Source organism: Budorcas taxicolor, chromosome 4 (assembly GCF_023091745.1).
Source record: "Budorcas taxicolor isolate Tak-1 chromosome 4, Takin1.1, whole genome shotgun sequence".
NCBI classification, from domain to species: Eukaryota; Metazoa; Chordata; class Mammalia; order Artiodactyla; family Bovidae; genus Budorcas; species Budorcas taxicolor.
In genome coordinates this window covers 35,477,381-35,496,375 of record NC_068913.1, presented here as the reverse complement: position 1 = coordinate 35,496,375, position 18,995 = coordinate 35,477,381, and the positions used below count along the sequence as shown (strand labels likewise).

The window sequence follows — 18,995 nt, the reverse complement described above, 5'->3', positions numbered from 1 at the left end:
GTCTCTTTATTGCCTTATTTAAAAGATTACATATATGAGAAAAATTACATAATGCTTTCTAAATATTCCATGTTTCCTATTTTTTTACTAAGTCTTTCATTTAAGAACCAACTACTGATTATCTATTCAAAATAAGCTACTATGTTAGAAACCCTGAAGTGATGTCCTTATAATTAAGAAAATAATCAAAAGAAGCAGCATGTTCACTTACTTATAAAAGAAATGCACATCTGGTATTTGGCTTGGTGAAACTGGGAACATATCTTCTTTTATATTAATATTTTGCAATGTGGTTTCAACTGTTACTCCTAGATGACAATAAAAAAGAAACTATTAAGCAATATGGGGAAATTAGGTTTACTTAGTCTCTATATCTAAAGAGAAAATAGCTTTATTTTGAGGCTGTCATTTTAACTAGAAATATCATGCAAAATTAATGTATTATTGTTAAGAATAATAAACCTTACAAGGTTTCCAGAATAAAAAATACTCTACTCCTTAACTTTGCAATTTTGCTTTAGTCACTTCACTTCCCTGATTCTTGTGTCCTGAATTTGTAAAATGGATGCAATAATTTAGATGGTCTGCATAGTCCCTTCTAGTTTTAACATTTCAACAATCTACTATTATAACTCTAAGCCTCTTGTAAGTTATGTCGAATGAGCTGGGCTACCTTGCCAATGTAGATTTTCATCCATTCACATTCATTATAAACACACTTGACAAAATAAAAGTTTGTGTGCCCTAAATATTTCCAGACAGTAACTTCAAATTTTGTTTTATCTAAAAGCAAGGCTTTCCTTGCTTTTAGGATTCCCCACCCATCAACCCCATGCAAAATGATAGCAGAGTCAAAACGCAAACAATAACAGCAACCTTTGTTCTAAGAGTTCTGATGCGGAGAGCAAGCTCAGTGACTGTCCTTGGTGCTGAAAATTATAGCAACTGTCCTCGGTGCTAAATTCTTCTGGAGTCTGTAAGTGGTACTGGAGTGGGTTGCCATTTCCTTCTCCAGGGGATCTTTCCAACCCAGGGATCAAACCCAAGTCTCCCACATTTCAGGCAGATGCTTTACCATATGAGCCACCAGGGAAGTCCAGAGTCTATAACAATGGTTATAGATTCAATCTATAGACTCAAATCTAGCTGCAGATTAAAATCATCTAAGAAGCTCTTTAAATTGTTAGGTTATCATATGCATCGTTAGATCCTTAATCCTACTCCAGATATTTTAATAAACCAGATCCTTAAGAATAACTAGTTAGGGACTTGAATTATTTTTAAAGTTTCCTATACTTTCCAGACCAGAGATAGAAAGGGCAGATGGAAAATAAAATTTAGCACACTCATTCTTGCTGTTTGTCACCAGATTTCCTCTGGTATGAGAAAAGATGATGAAAACTGGTGACAGATATTATGATTTGAGTCTATATTGTGTTTGTTTACTCTTCTTTTGCTCACAGTTTGGGAGGTTATTATTATTTTGCCTCTTAAATTCCTAGAAAATCTGATGAAAGGCACAGACTGCCAGAGATCAACATGTCATATGAATTAATACATAACTCTGGAAGCTTCTAATACTCATTAAGAATGATCAAAAGACCTTACTTGTAGGGAATTCTAAACCATGTTATAAAGTGATGACTTAGAATTATCTGTGGGTTTTAATCACCTATGGTAAGCACCACTGCAGAGACAAGTTATCAGTACCATAATTTTAAACAAATGCATGCATGAATATATGAACCAAATGAAACTTACCCAAAAATGTGTCCGCCAGAATGATGGATTGTGATGACAAGGCTGCTCGGAAACCCTTACTTTCAGAAGGAATAATAGTTGACTGGCACACAAATGCTCCTACCAAATTCGTGTAATCGTCTGACCCTGCCACCATTTCCTTTACTGTAAAGTCTGTTATATTGTTGGTACAGAGAGCCAACTTCTTCCCCTAGGAAAACGAAGTCAGAAAGAAGTTTTTACTGAAGGTAAGTCTCTAAACTGGATCTCAGCTTCCTAGTGATTCTAGCAGATCATTGGCTCTCTCCTCACCAAAATTCTGATTTCAGAGATCTGGTGAGGGAGCTCAGGCACCAGCATTTTTTAAAAGCTCTCGGGTGCTCAGTCACTTCAGTCATGTCTGACTCTTTGTGACCCTATGGACTATAGTCCACCAGGCTCCTCTGTCCATAGGATTCTCCAGGCAAGAACACTGGAGTGGGTTGCCATGCCCTCTCCATGGGATCTTCCTGACCCAGGAATCAGACTTGCATCTCCGGCATTGCAGGCAGATTCTTTACCCAATTTCAATGTTCAAACAGGGTTAAAATCTGACATTCTAATGAATACAGTGATTCAAGGCCGCACTGCTCCCCCAACTACAGACTTCATTTGTGCCAGAGGAAAGCCACTTGACTTAAGGAAACGTAAGTCATCTATGAAATCTTCAATTCTTCAGACAACAATGCATATAAAGGGAATGGAAAACTGCTGGTGAAAGTTTTAATGCCAAGGAAAAAAAAACACTTGCTCTTCCTTCTCCTGAATAGACCTGTGTGTGGCAGAAAAGTATTGTCAAGTCTAAAAAAGAAAATATAAAAATCTAGGACAACATCTAAATTCTAAACAGTCGGTCACTATACGTGTTTTTATTCACCTACTCTTACTCAATGATGTGGATCTGCTCAAGTTTACAGTATGTTGAAGCGAATACAGGAGCTTACTTTTTTAATCATTTGGAGGATAGTTCTAAAACTGGGAAGACTTTAGTTGTTTTAATGTAGTATGTTTAAATATACTGTAGTTCCACTAAAAAGCACTTTAGCTTACTCTATAATTTATGTGAAGAAATATATAAAGAAAAAGAGAAACACTATTTTACTGGTCTTAGATGTAAAATGTGCACAGATGGGCATAAAGAACAGAGATTTCTCTTTCTTAATGCAGCTAGCAATCTTAACCTATAAAATGTTTTCTCTCCACCAAGCCTGCTCACCACAATACAGGTGCAGTATATTTTTACTAAGCTTAAATTAAATTCTTTGAGAAACAAAGAAAAAGAGCAGAGAGAAACTACTGAGGAAAGGAATAAGAGAATAACAGTAAAAGAATTAGAATAAAAAGGAAAGAAAGAGAAGGAAGACAGAAGAGAGAAGACGAAAGCTAAGACAGTGGTCATACAGGAAGGAGATTGAGAAGAAGCGTGATATATTGGGTTGGCCAAAAGTTTGTTTTGGGTTTTCTGTAACATTTTAAGAAAACACTGGAAAAACTTTTCAGCCAACCCAATATAATGGAATTAATCGTATTCACTGCTTTACACAGCATTTAACACAATAGGTATTTAACATATAATTATATATTCAGTGAACTTAGCAATTAATCAAGTGAGTGTGCTGGATTGCCCCATGTAAAATCAGGATAGGACAAATGTCATACCACGTAAAAATGTATAGATCTTTCTGTTTGAAAACCTCTGTAGTCATGAGATCTCTTTTTATTTCCTTTGTACAAAGTTTGGCACAGCAGGTCAAAATGAAGACTATAGGAGTTAATAAGGGAATAGATATGGAGAAAATGACTTATTATATTTTCAACTTAGCTAAGGGTGAATATATACATCCCAACTCCAACCTTGTATGCCCACAAAATTATTGGATACATAGTCCTGTAACTCTCCCCTTACCAGTATCAATTAACATTCCACTTCTTCCCAAAGAAAATTAAATCCCATAATTTATTAGCAGAGGCTACCTCATCAACTGACACTTACCCCCTGCTTATTTCCATTTTGTTTTTGGACAAACTTCCTCTGAAAAGTCTTTTCTTTTTAACATAAACTTGACCAGAAAAACAACAATAAAACTTTCTCAAACCTTAACTTTCTGCCTAAGAAATAGGTGGGATTGACAAACCTGACCCATCTTTACAGAAATGAAAGATCCTCAAAGCCCTTATACCATAGCTTCAAGCTTTGGGGGTTCAACTGACTGGATAAGTGCTTTGATGGACTGAGAACCAGACAAGGATGCTGCTGGTGGAGAAAATATGCTAGAAGGCAACAAACGATTTAAGCTGTCAAAGCTCACTATCTGACATTTGGCTGTTAGTTTCCATAGAGATTTTATTGGTCCACCAACACAGAAGACAGCTCAGAGCTAAAACATAGCCCCATCTCACCTTGCCAGAACTCACCTCATGCCCACATAAACTGATGTTGAAGAAATGGAAGTACTTTGTTCCTTTGGAGGTAAAGCTGGGACCATTCATTAAGGAGCCCACACTGCTGAGGTTGCTGAAGTCAAAATGCAAACTTTGATTTTCTTTTTCATGGTAGAAAAAGCAGTCACTGTAGCACACTGAGTGGTCCTTTGACCATAAACATTAAGAAATGTAAAACAAAACAGAGCAAAAACAATATGGCAGGAAAGAAAGCATTAGCTGCTATGGAAAAAAAAAAGTGTTTCCTAAAAGTTCTAGGTTTAAAAACTATTTCAGTAGTCTTGTTTTAGTCATGGCATATTTTACCACTCTAATATAGAAAATTTCTAAACTCTAGATTTCTCTAAGCAAAGTTCAGAAGAGTTAGAATTTTTTAAAGAGTGAAGTTATTCTAAGATTAGTTTCTTGTGGAAAGGTATTTTTAACCAATAGCCAAAATGTCCTATCATGCCAGTTCAAATAGACATGAAACTATTTTTTACTTCACTTATAATATAGCATCAATCTTTTCCCTTAAAATGTTATAAGATAATCTTGCTGTTCTCCATACACACCTATAGCCTACATATAGAGAGGCAGCTTACTTGTTCTGCCATAATGGAATATATAAGAAATCACTTTTAATATTTTGGGAAGTTATTCTTATTTAGATGTTCTTAATATTCTATGTCCCCAGTAATTATCACTTTCAAGACACATGTTAAGCATTCAATAGATGCAAGGCAAGGTAAAATAGGAAGGGAATTTAAAAAGCCATTTATAAATATAAATTAGAAACATTAAGAGAAACCTTTGAGTTTGTCTATTAATATATGCTTTCCTGGGGGTAACTGAAATACAGACCCACTTACCAGAGTGCTTCTACTCCCAGGCCCACATGGAATACAAGCCTCCTTGCCATAGACCTGATGTATGGACAGGTAGGTATCAGGTGGACACTCCACGCACTGGTTGGTTTCTTTCTCAATGTAGTGGCCTGGGGGGCAGGGGACACACGATGAGCCCGACTGTTCAGAACCAAGGGCACAGGCACGGCATGAGGACGCCACCCCATCAACTGCATTAGTGGCAGTGATAGAATAAATCTTCACCATGTCATTGATGAACCGTCTATTCTAAAAAGAGAGCAGAAAGTAATGACTTCTGCCTTGGCACTCAGTTGTACAACCAGATTGTTTTATGTTCATACCACCAAAATAACTAAGCAAAGTATTCTAACCCAGCAGTTTATAACTGACAGTAGATTAATAGTACTGTTTTTCGGTACTTTTCTTTTTTTAAATTATTAAGACTTAACCCAGGTCTCCTGCATTGCAGGCAGATGCTTTAACCTCTGAGCCACCAGGGAAGCACCTAAGACTTAACACTAGAAGCTAATTTTCATGGTTATGGAGTTCCAGGAATTTTGCCACAATCACTATGAGATTATATAATAAATGGTAAAAATTCAGGCATATGTATAGACTTGGAAGAACCAATATGATATCCCCCATCACTGTTTATTCTGATATAGTCTAAATATCATGATAAACGTGTTTATCATGATGTTTACAGTGTGGTAAGTTGAAAAAGACTTGGACCAAGGATTAAAAAGTCCTTACTTAAACTAACTGTGTGACATTGATGCAACTGCATCGGTTCTTTGGGTCTCCTCTCCCTCTTTCGCACTTTCCTTAACCGACACACTGTGACTTCTACCAGATGCACAACAGAGAGTAAAAACCTGGATCTTACTAATACTTTTCGTTCTTGTGACACTGAGTCAATTAAGGTCTAGTTTTCATCAAGCAGTGAGCACCACTAGTAGAGAGCAGCTTCGTAAATGCTTTTTGTCTGAGGCAAAGACCAAAGGGAGGCCAGGAAGTCTTCTATAGCATGTTCACACCCCACAGGCTGGGACTCTGAACTCTCATAAAACACAGCTGGAGTCAAGTGAAACCTGAGGAACAGGTTCCTCAATGAAAGTCTGAAGAGAAAAGAGAAAACGCTCTCCATCTGCCATCATAGTGTTAAGGCAGCGTCTTAAACAGTGATTTACCTTATTCCCACCCTCAGAAGGTTATTATGATGGAGATCTACAACAAGAACATGTACTGGAAGCATATGATGGAAAACACTTACGAGAGGATTAAGGTCTATTCTATTCTAGCAGAAAGTAAAAGAGAATAGTTCTGTGTGTTAACCCAACAACATGTATATATACAGTCTTCAAGCCACAGAAGGTGACAATCATGAAGTAGCAAACCAACACCAAGAAACGGCATCTGAGCAAATGACAGATCATTCAGACAAAGAGGAAGAAAGTTACCAGCCTTCCCAAAGGCTCCGAAAGCCTTACAAGTAAGTTTTTAAGTAACTACAAAGTAAGATTTTCTTCCTCTTAAACTTTCAACAGCTATGTTTATTCAAAGGGTAGAGCAATTCTAAGATATGTTGTCATTCCATTTCATAGTCTTGCTTTCAAAACACAAATAAATATGTGTATATATATACATATATATATATATCATTTTATACCAGTCTACGCATAACCAAATGATTGATTTCACATCAGTAAAAAGCTAAGTCTTTTCCTCCAGTAGATTTCAGTCAGCACTTTGTATAAATCTCCACAAGGAGTATCATCTCTGCTCTTTTTTTTTTTAAGTGCTTGGAACTTACATCTTGACCCTGATTGGTCCTCTGGAATGCCCACGTAAATGTAAATGTGGCATTTTTGAAGATGACATGGGTATAAGCTTGTTTTTCTTTGGTTCCACCCCATGACTCCACCACATTCGTACTTTTTCTATTAATATCCTAAAATATAGTAGAAAATAAATATATATAAGAAAGCACAAATTCAGTATGAATATACATGTTTATACATCACAATCCTATGTTTATATTTACAGTAATTTATCTGCAGAGCATGTAACCCTAAAACTCTCAAAACCTTCCCTTCAATTCTACACAAGCACTCACTAGCTTAGTAATTACAATATATCAACCACATTGCCAATATAACCTGAAAGAGATCTCAAATCAGTATGTTGAGGAGTTATCCTTTTGTGAGAGAGATTGGTATATGTGTATATGTGTGCGACTCTAGCATAGGAAATACACATAGGAAAAATAAAACAAACTTCTGACAGCAAACTTCTAGGATCCTCATAAACTAACAATGCTTTCTTTCCATCTTTTTTTTTCCCTTGAGGGATTCTCATAGGTGACTCTTACACAGGAATTCTAAATTCTCCCTGAATTATATTTGCAATTTACAGTGCAGATTAGCTAGAATGTTATTTTATGTTCATGCAATCTTCTTCTGTTTATATTTGAATTCTAAAAAGATGAGTCTGTGTAACATTTTATGTCTGATTTCCTTAGCTAAATTCAATATCTAGAATATTATATGAATGTGTGACAGTCCAACCAATATTATGTCATTAACATGGTCAGAAAGCAAATGTAGTAAGTAAAGCAAGTAATGTAACACACATCTAATTTATTTGAAATGAAAAATGGGACTAATTCTGAATTTTCTAATTAAGTCTTCCCTGCAGAAACCCTAAAAGATGACTTAGGAATTTGGATAGGCTTCTTTTAGTTATCCCAAATGTTGATAAAAAAATGGCATGAGCTCAAGCCATCTCTCTTTCTTTCTATGATGCAAGGGCAAGCTTTGACAACAAACATGTTATAAAGCAATCAGATATGCTCTAAAGATATGTTTCTTGAGTTCACACCACAGAAACATATCTTTATAGCATATCTGATGTGTGCTTGTTACACGTTACACAATTTCTCACATTACCAAACAACCAAATAGTCGCACATGCCATTTCCAAAAAGCATCTCATAATATACTGATAGTGCTTTGTTAAACACCTTCTGGATGTTTATTTCAATAATAAATGGAATATTATTTTTGTACCTTACCCTTGCAAAATACTACATGATTTTCAAAGCATTTTGATATGTTATTTAGGTGATATCATCTCAAAAATTCTTGTGCAGAAATCAAATCACAGAGTAAAGAAAACTAACAGATCCTGCTATGAGCTAAAAACGCTTAAGATGGATTTTCCAAAATAAACAGTAATATGTATGATCCTTACTCTCAAGAATGCTTGATCAACTGAGAGAGACAAATAATGAATACATTCACATAATTAAAACAGGGTTTTCTCAAAAGGTTTTAGGAGCACACTGGAGAGAGTGGTTAACTTTACTTAAAGGGATAAGAGAAAGCTTCCCAGAAAGGTGAGGTTTGAGCTGCCCTTGAAGTGTTGTGTGAATGGGTGTTCACCAGACAAAAAAGAAAGTCATGCTAGCTTAGTGTGCCAAGGCATATGAAATGAAAAAGCAGAGTGTTCCACTAACAATCCAGGGTGTCTAAAGAGGGCTGAGTAGTAACAGTACTTTGGTAACACAGGCTGGGCAAGGAATACAAAAAGCCATATAGATGCCATGCTAAGGAATTTTAAGTGTATTTATAAGCTATTGGCTCTCTAGCATTAGTGCATATTAGAACCAACCTCAAGGCTTGCTAAAATACAGAGCGCTGGGCCCTATCACCAGGTTCTCAATAAGACTAGTGTAGGGCTCAGAAATTTTCATTTCTAAAAGTACTCAGGTGATGCTACTCCAGGAACCACACTTTGAGAACCACTGCCACAGGCAATAAAAAGCCCCTAAAGGTGAGGGCTGCCTCTACTATTGTTTTTATGTTTATAAAGATAATTTGACAGCAAAATTGACAGGATGGAGGTAAGAAAAATAGACAACAGACAACTGTTGAGAGATAATGGGAATCTGAATTTCAGTCATGGCACTAAGTATGAATAGGAACTAACAGATTGACGAAACGAGGAGAGAGACCTGAGAGAACTAAAGGCTTCTTAGTTATTCATAGATGTGTTGAAGATTAGTCATCATTTTCTTTTATTACCATCATGAGTTAATACTTAAATCTACACATATCTTGTGTATCATGCAGGAAATTGTTAACAGACTATTAACTAGCTACTAAAACAACAGAATGGGAAAAACTAGAGATCTCTTCAAGAAAATCAGAGATACCAAGGGAACATTTCATGCAGAGATGGGCTCTATAAAGGACAGAAATGGTATGGACCTAACAGAAACAGAAGATATTAAGAAGAGGTGGCAAGAATACACAGAAGAACTGTACAAAAAAGATCTTCACGACCCAGATAATCACGATGGTGTGATCACTCACCTAGAGCCAGACATCCTGGAATGTGAAGTCAAGTGGGGCTTAGAAAGCATCACTACGAACAAAGCTAGTGGAGGTGATGGAATTCCAGTGGAGCTATTTCAAATCCTGAAAGACGACGCTGTGAAAGTGCTGCACTCAATATGCCAGCAAATGTGGAAAACTCAGCAGTGGCCACAGGAATGGAAAAGGTCAGTTTTCATTCCAAACCCAAAGAAAGGCAATGCCAAAGGATGCTCAAACTACTGCACAATTGCACTCATCTCACACGCTAGTAAAGTAATGCTCAAAATTCTCCAAGCCAGGCTTCAGCAATACGTGAACCATGAACTTCCAGATGTTCAAGCTGGTTTTAGAAAAGGCAGAGGAACCACAGATCAAATTGTCAACATCCTCTGGATCATGGAAAAAGCAAGAAAGTTCCAGAAAAACATCTATTTCTGCTTTATTGACTATGCCAAAGCCTTTGACTGTGTGGATCACAATCAACTGTGGAAAATTCTGAAAGAGATGGGAATACCAGACCACCTGACCTGCCTCTTGAGAAATCTGTATGCAGGTCAGGAAGCAACAGTTAGAACTGGACATGGAACAACAGACTGGTTCCAAATAGGAAAAGGAGTATGTCAAGGCTGTATATTGTCACCCTGCTTATTTAACCTATATGCAGAGTACATCATGAGAAACGCTGGGCTGGAAGAAGCACAAGCTGGAATCAAGATTGCCGGGAGAAATATCAATAACCTCACATATGCAGATGACACCACCCTTATGGCAGAAAGTGAAGAGGAACTCAAAAGTCTCTTGATGAAAGTGAAAGAGGAGAGCGAAAAAGTTGGCTTAAAGCTCAACATTCAGAAAACAAAGATCATGGCATCTGGTCCCATCACTTCATGGGCAATAGATGGGGCAACAGTGGAAATAGTGTCAAACTTTATTTTTGGGGCTCCAAAATCACTGCAGATGGTGACTGCAGCCATGAAATTAAAAGACGCTTACTCCTTGAAAGGAAAGTGCTGAGCAACCTAGATAGCATATTCAAAAGCAGAGATATTACTTTGCCAACAAAAGTCTGTCCAGTCAAGGCTATGGTTTTTCCAGTGGTCATGTATGGATGTGAGAGTTGGACTGTGAAGAAGGCTGAGCGCTGAAGAATTGATGCGTTTGAACTGTGGTGTTGGAGAAGACTCTTGAGAGTCCCTTGGACTGCAAGGAGATCCAACCAGTCCATCCTAAAGGAGATCAGTCCTGGGTGTTCATTGGAAGGACTGATGTTGAAGCTGAAACTCCAGTACTTTGGCCACCTCATGCAAAGAGTTGACTCATTGGAAAAGACTCTGATGCCGGGAGGCATTGGGGGCAGGAGGAGAAGTGGATGACAGAGGATGAGATGGCTGAATGGCATCGCCAACTCAATGGACATGAGTCTGAGTGAACTCCGGGAGTTGGTGATGGACAGGGAGGCCGGGCGTGCTGTTTTTCATGAGGTCGCAAAGAGTCGGACACAACCGAGCAACTGAACTGACTGACTGAAAGGACTGTTGGAAAATAATTAATCATGTCATTGATGTCACCACTTAATGATAACACTAAACTCTTAGCCAACAACCTTCTAATACCTGCTTGATGTCTTAGTAAATTTTGTGTTGCTACTTTTTCTCAAGCTACTAGATAAGATTTATAGGGCATACAGGGAAAAAATGGGCAAAATTATGACATGTACCTAATAAAATCCTTTGTCTACATGTACTAATTTAACAAGGAAGAGTGTCGTTTTTCCCCAATGCTCTCCCACCTCCATTATTTTGTACTCTCACTTATTAATACATGCTTTTCCCTCATGATGGTGTGAACTGCTGAGTGGTTACTAGGGCAGAATTTTCACTTCTGTTAGTGGCATATTTTTTGAAGAAATTTTCTACAAGATTAATATTTCCTGGCTTCTGTCTGTCACCCATACCTCATTACTAATTTCTCTCCATGAGGAATGAGTGCTTTGTAGACTTCGCAACTCTTAGTGAGTTCTTTAGATATTTTTAAATATTTTTGGAAGACTCTAAAAATGGGAAGAAAAATGGGATTCTTATCCCAGTTTGTATAAATAAGTTCACACTTAAAAGAGAATGCTAAGCCTAGAAATTTACCTCTGAAAGCCACTCTTTCACTTACCACCATGAAGTACAGAACACAGTCAGCTGAACAGAGGGTCTCAAAAACAAACGTTATTCTTCCCAGTTCAGAACCCATGGCTCCAGTCATCGATGTTGGTGGTCTATTTAACAGATTAAAAGTATGATACTTATAGCATGTTCTAAGTACAATCTGAAAAAATTAAGTCACTTTATTCATTAGGCTGAAAGCCATGCTCTTCTCTGTTCCTAGTCTACTGCTGCACGGAGTCTACAAAGCCACAGCGATATGTTCAGACCTCCTGGGGTAAATGTCGCCATATAGCCTATAGCAAGAAAAAACTCCAATTGGGAAATTCAACATGGGGGACTAAAGCAAACTGTGAATGTGTAACATAGTACTTTACATATAGAACTGCGAAAAAACAATAAACAAAAAAAAAGATTCTCCTGCAAATGTCTTAAACTACTATCTCTGAAGTAAGCATCCAAGAGTCATAGTTTTCATAATGTTTGGATAGAGTATTTTTTAAAACTTTCAGCTTCATCTAACTAATATACAATTAACAATTACAGTTCCCCAATCGCTGATTCTATAGATATTCTTAAATCTATACTATCCTACTCAGCTTGCTATTTGCTAAGTACATCACAGTATTATAATAATATATTTTATAAAAGCAGTTCTGCTTCATCTGTTTCTGTTGGGAAACAAGCATGAGGATTCTTACATAAGGGAATCAGAATTGGTTTTCCTTACTTAAATCCTGGGATATGCAAGTTTAAGATCAGGTAATCATTATCGGAACCTCCAGCCCCACTCTGGATGTGATCTCCAGCCACCTCCCAACCTAGAAAAGATAAAGGTTATCACCAAAAACTCCATGAATGATTTCCAACAATCTTTTTATATAAGGCCACAAAAAACGAAAATTCCCTATTTTTTAATTCCAGTTGTAAATTGCGTGCAGATGTAGATGCCTAGATATCAATACAGATATTGCATATGATTCTCCAGGAATAATCAAGTAATGCATATTTTTGCAACAAAGTTACTTAATGGTAAAACTAACAACAGTCTTCTCAATGAAGCATGATTTTTTTAAACAAGAACAGATGGTTTTTATCCAGTTTAATAAACTAAGAAAAAAATCTTAGTCTTCAGTTAACCAATGGGAAATAGAAACTTCAAATTACTTAATGAAGATGTGGGGTCTAGAGTTCTTTCTTAGAGTTCGTTGTATTATTGTTCCCTAATTTAACACCTATTCACATTCACTTACTTACTTATTCATTCACTGAACTGGCACTGAGTCTCACAAACCATGACACATATTAGGGAAAGAAAGCTAAGACTGGGTCCACCCTCACTATGAAATCAGTAGAATATAAGCGACACAGCTAAGAACAGTCAAAGTATGGGGGTAATATGTGCTCATAGAATGTGATGTGAGTCTGCCCTCTGCAAAGAAACAATCAGCATGCCATGGACTGAAATGGCCACAATAAAATGTAAGGAGATGCAGCCCTCCAAATACCATCAAACAAGGTTATTAATTAATGGCAAAACTTATTAATGGCAAATCTTTGCAAGAGGAAACAAATATATCTCATGTTTGAACACTGGCTGTTACTATATGTTTTATTATATTGCCTGCCTAAAAAACGACATATATTGAAGTTCTAACCCCCTGTACTCATGAACAGACCTGATTTGGAAACAGAGCCTTGGTAGATATCATCAAGTTAAGATGAGGTCATTAGGGGGAGGCTTACTCTAATACAAATGGTGTCCTTATGAGAAGAGGGAAATTTAGACACAGACACTCAGGAAGAACACCATATAAACACACAGAGACACAGAGACCCAAGAAGAAGACAGTCACATGAAGATGAGACAGAGATTGGAGTTATGCTGCCACAAGTCAGGGAATGCCTGGAGCCACTAGCAGTTAGAAGAGGCAAGGAAGAGTCTTCCCAGGGAGCCTTTGGAGGAACATGGCCCTGCCAGTTCTGGGGTTTCAAAATTCTAGCCTCCAGAACTGCAACAGTGTAGATTTCTGTGGTCTTAAAAAGAAAGAAAGAGAAGTCGCTCAGTCACATCCAACTCTTTGTGACCCCATGGAATGTAGCCTACCAGGCTCCTTCATCCATGGGATTATCCAGTCAAGAGTACCGAGTGGGTTGCCATTTCCTTCTCCAGGGGATCTTCCTGACCCAGGGATCAAACCCAGGTCTCCTGCATTACAGGCAGACACTTAACTTTCTGAGCTACTGGGGAATCCCTGGTCTAGGGGGAAGCCAATTTCAGGGTTTCAAATTTCTAGCCTCCAGAGCTGCAAGAGTGTAAATTTCTGTGGTCTTAAACCCCCCAGTTTGTGATACATTCTTGTAGCACTTTTGTATTTTGCTTTTTCCCTCAGAATGAATCCCACATTTTTCATGTTTCTACACATAATTTCTATTTTGAGTTAATTTTTATGTTTTTAGAAATCACATTTATACTTACTGTAAAATTTTGAAAGCTACAGAAAAATTTAAAGATGAAAAGTAAAATTATTTATAAATTCACCACCCAGAAAAAAACTACTGTTAACATTCTGAGGTGTTTCTTTTCACTATCTTTTTGATGCATACATGGTTTTACATAACTGAAATCTTACTGCTGATGACACTTTGTTTCATGGTTTTATACACTAACATTATTACATAAGCATTTTTATGTATAAATGGTTCACCAACATGCTAATGACTGAGTTGATAGTTTATCATGTAGACAGATATAACTAATTCTCATAATATAAGAAATCACTCCCACTACAGGACTTACCTCCTGCTGACCATACATCCAGTGTAACCATTTGGATTGTTTTAGCTTTTTTAGCTAGTTTAAGTGACACTATAATTAATATATTTCTGGTAAAGCTTTTCTATATTTTTCTAGAAAAGAATACCAATAAAAGAACTGAGAGAATTAATTCCTAGGTAGGTTGATAAGTAGTCTGGGGCCCTCAAGGAGGAAGGGGTCCAGGGCCCTTGAGAGGAGAAAGGGGTCTGGAGCTCTCAAGGAGGAGATAGGGGTCTGGAGATCTCAAGCAGGAGAAAAGGGCCAAATTTTTTTTTTTTTTTTTTTTTAAGCCCAGAGCTAATAACTGTACAACAAAACAACTCACCTTGCTCAAGGATATGTTTTTCCTTAAACTCTGTACCAATGATTATATAACAACAATGTATCCTGCTGGAGGACATGTTTCTCCTTGAGAACCTTCTGACTAATCCTGTCATCTTAAAATGGACATTGTGGGAGTGGGTCTGAAAAGTATATAAGGCCTTGATAAGACTAGTGAGTAGGGGCAGGCTCCATCCCCCTTCCGATGTCTATGTCAGAAGCTTTCTCTGTCCCTTTTTTCACTTTAATAAAACTTTGCTACACAAAAGCTCTTGAGTGATCAAGCCTGGTCCCAAAGCTAAATCTTTGGAGATCACGAATCCAACATCATTCACCGTAAGCTATCAGAACTACTGGGTCAAATAAATATATTTTTTAAAGCCAGTACTTTGTACTATTACTCTGATTCTGAAAGCAATGTGAATACATCAGGAATATTTATTAAATACAGTGGACTAAATGAAAAAAATGAAGTAATTCAAACTTCTCAGAAACCTCCCAGCCCAAGTAATGAACAACATTTCAGAGTATTTCTTTTCACTCTTTATCTAGTGCATAATTTTCTTTAAAATATACCTTAGGTTTTATCGTATAATCTATTTTCTGTTTTTTTTTTTCACTTGGCATTATCTTCTCATTTTTCTAATAATCATTATATCAAAAATACTTTCCCATTAAAAATGTTTGTTACATCTAGTGTTAAAGAGTTAACAATATGCTATAAGGTTATATCATCATTTTATTTAATCATACCCCATGTTGAAAACTTTGTTTTCTCATATTTTTGACTCTCATAAATAATACTAAAATTAGCATATCTGTGCATAATTTCTTTCTTTACATCACACAGTTTCCTTAGTGTAAATTCCCAGACATGAAATTACTGGGTTAGAGAACGGGACCATTCAAAATGTTTGAAATACTGCCAAATTGTTTTCCATATGGCTGTCATTTTTAATGATTACATAACATTTCATCCAATTAGTACAGCATGACTTTTATAAACATTATCAAATTGCTGGAATTTAGATTATTTCCAGTTTTGTTATTAGAGATAAAGCTCAATGAAAGCTTTGTGAATAAACACTAATTTGTTTACAACTCTAAATTCCTCTTAGGCAAAATTCCAGTACATAAAGATGTACTTATATATACCTGTTCCACAACCATGGGAAATTCCAACTGAGCATACAAAAGAACCTCAAAGTACTTCAAGTCACACAGTCAAGTTGGTCAAAGCACACCTACTTTAATTCCATGATGCAGTAATGACCTCACAAGACAAGTTACCCTGGGCCTCTCACTTTGATCCTCATTATTCTGAGCACTGCTTTCCTCGAGGCTACTTACTGAACCACCAGTCATAAAATTATAATCACCTTTATCTTTGTATCTTTCACTTACTGTTTGCTATTTCAGTATCACATGCTAATATTGCAGAGATGTATACTTAAATTAATAATTGAACATTTCAGAAAATCAGCAAAAATTTAAATTATAGCCTCTGAGTGAAGGAGAAGCCTTCCCTGGTAGCTCAATGATAAAGAATCCACCTGCCAATGTAGGAGACATGGGTTAGATGCCTGGGTTGGGAAGATCCCCGGGTTGGGAAGATCCCCAAAGAAGAAAATGGCATCCACTGCAGTATTCTTGCCTGGGAAATCCCATGGACAGAAGAGGCTGGCAGGCTACAGTCCATGGGGTGGCAAAAGAGTTGGACGTGATTTAACAACTAAACAACAAGTGAATGAGTAAGCAACTGGCTAAATCAAATATTGTCATGAAATTTAGACTAAGAGTAACTTCTCTAAAAAAATTAATGTTTCAGATAATCTTCACTAGTAAGTGCATGCACACACAAATGTACCAATGCTTTCATCAATACATTCTCCTTCTTATTTTTGCAATATTTCAAACTTCCTCAACCACAGGATAATTTTAGAACATAAATCCTATAGTTGGGTAATAATTACTATGTAATTTCTTCTTCTCCTTTAGGAAAAAATCCCAGAAGTGGGATTATTAGGTGATAAAGAGTACTGTTCCATAATGTTCTTTATATATAAAGGTTTCCTTCATGAATCTGTTTAACCAAAATTATTCAAGGACCTAGGATTTGTCAAACTGAGTACTCATGTGTACACCTCACTCCCCACATTTCAAATCTGTTTATTTTGGATAGGTGCTGATATAAAACAGATGTGATTAAATAGCATTTTCCCAATGATTAACTATAGTATTGAGAAAAAACTGAACTGATAAAAAATACCAGTAAACTTGTAAAAGTAAAGAGCACATTTTAATATCTGTAACATCTATATCTAGCATCAAGTTTAAAAATACACGGAGATATTGTCATTCATTCGAACAACAAATATTGCAGAATAACGAAGTGTACGCTCACTAAAATGTAAGAACAAATAAAACTCAGCAACCATCCTCTAGAGTTCAGCCATGTTTCCAAGTTTTCAGTAAGTGAGGTTGATACATGTGGTAAACACGGTCATAGACTCCATAGGAAGAAGAGTAAGAGATGATTTAACCCTCCCCGAGCTCAGTGCTGAGCCAGAAAACCAAACCAGGCAGAACATTTTCATAAAGTGGTACGTATACACTACGACCCTTCCAAGAAAACAACATAAATTTCATTGTCTCCCTTAGTAATCTATTCTAGTATTTATAACAACCATAAGTGGTGATCCTCAATATTTATTTCAAAACTGACTCAAAAATGCAAAATAGTTTATATTCTTATAGGACAGTCATGTGGCTGTGACACCGTATTAACTAATTTTAGGTGAGGTCTGGGAAGACAAGTAGCCAAGAGATAAGATTAAGGTTCCTCATACCAATATATAGTGTGTTTTTACACAAGTGAGTCCAAGAGACGCTACCACCAAAATACATTGAGAAGGCTGATTCTGAACTCACCATTCATGCCGTCACACTTTGAATTCCCAACATTGAAACAGGAGGTTTTCATGTTGCCAGGAAGTACATTCCACCATTTATATTCAAACCCAAGTGCAGGCTCCGTTCCTGCTGGACATGGTCTACATTCTACAAGAGATAAGTGGGACAGAGAATTATAATGATGTCACATCTGGTTAATTTCCTCTTCCTCTGTTCCAAGCACTACTAAACTTTAATCATCAGGGAGACAAATAGTAAGGAGAGAGAGTAAAGCTCTTAAGAATTAAGAACTTTTTCAAGAGCAGTCTGAAAGAAAAATAATTCTGGGTAGAGTATACATATACTTGACTAACATGAAAAAGGAAATGAACACAGACTCTTCTAAAATAATTTCTTTCATTTCTGGGCGTAACTGCTTATACTGAATTATACTGCCTGGCTTGGTTTTCTGGCTCAGCACTGAACTCGGGGAGGGTTAAATCACCTCTTACTCCTCTTCCGATGGAGTCTATGACCATGTTTACAAACATGTATACGAAATTACAAACTTGCATAAGAAAGGTAACTCTGAAACAACTTCTCTTACATGTGATTTTAGAATCAGTTTCCTCCACTTCATAAAGAAAGAAATATTACATCCTTCCTATTAGTTACTAAACTTAATAGAACATTATATCACTTAATTATGGACTGATGACTTGAAATTTAAAATATAGTCTATACTGAAAAGTGATGACAGGAGCTGAGGAGTGTGGAAAGAGTCAGATTTATAAACAAACCTTATTTAAATTAATATTTAAATCTGCAACATTGAAATCAAGGGTCTTTTACAACCATTGTTTTCATGTAGCCAAGACACTCTGCATTACCACATCAGTAAAAGAAGGGGAGAGAGAGACATTGTTTATTGAGCAAGCATTTTCTGGTACTGAAGTACTACAGGAGACATTTTCATATAAGTTCTCAATGATGATGAGCTACATATTATTCTCTGCAATTTTACAAATGAGAAAACTAAATTCAAATTAGTGGATATGTCATACTATTGGTAGCCTGCAGCAAGCAGATTTCAACACAAATCAATTCAACTGCTTTTTATGCTCTCAAAGGCTCTGGATATTAAGCATACAGCATGGCTATACTCAAGTAAGGGATCTACAACAATAATGCATTGTAATCTTTATCTAATAAAATTAAAACAAATTCTGTAACCATCTTTCTTTAATATTGTTAAGTTTTTCCCAAACGCACACATTGAAACAACCTACTTAGGGACTATTTAATTGCTATCTGATCAAAATAATCAATTTTTTTCTATTATTATGGTATAAAATGTGATTAT

The 18,995-nt window shown here is 36.5% G+C and overlaps 1 protein-coding gene across 1 annotated transcript in view; it reads right to left on the bottom strand.

Moving 5' to 3' along the window:
• ELAPOR2 (endosome-lysosome associated apoptosis and autophagy regulator family member 2) overlaps positions 1 to 18,995 on the bottom strand; it is a 211,372-nt gene that overhangs the window by 29,198 nt on the left and 163,179 nt on the right. Inside the window, exons 10-17 of the mRNA XM_052638923.1 lie at positions 17,672 to 17,800; positions 12,332 to 12,422; positions 11,612 to 11,714; positions 6,883 to 7,020; positions 5,073 to 5,336; positions 4,195 to 4,368; positions 1,762 to 1,951; positions 212 to 308 (exon numbers count right to left, since the gene is read on the bottom strand). Of these exons, the coding sequence (XP_052494883.1) occupies positions 212 to 308; positions 1,762 to 1,951; positions 4,195 to 4,368; positions 5,073 to 5,336; positions 6,883 to 7,020; positions 11,612 to 11,714; positions 12,332 to 12,422; positions 17,672 to 17,800 (1,186 nt within the window). The remainder of the gene's footprint in view (positions 1 to 211; positions 309 to 1,761; positions 1,952 to 4,194; positions 4,369 to 5,072; positions 5,337 to 6,882; positions 7,021 to 11,611; positions 11,715 to 12,331; positions 12,423 to 17,671; positions 17,801 to 18,995) is intronic.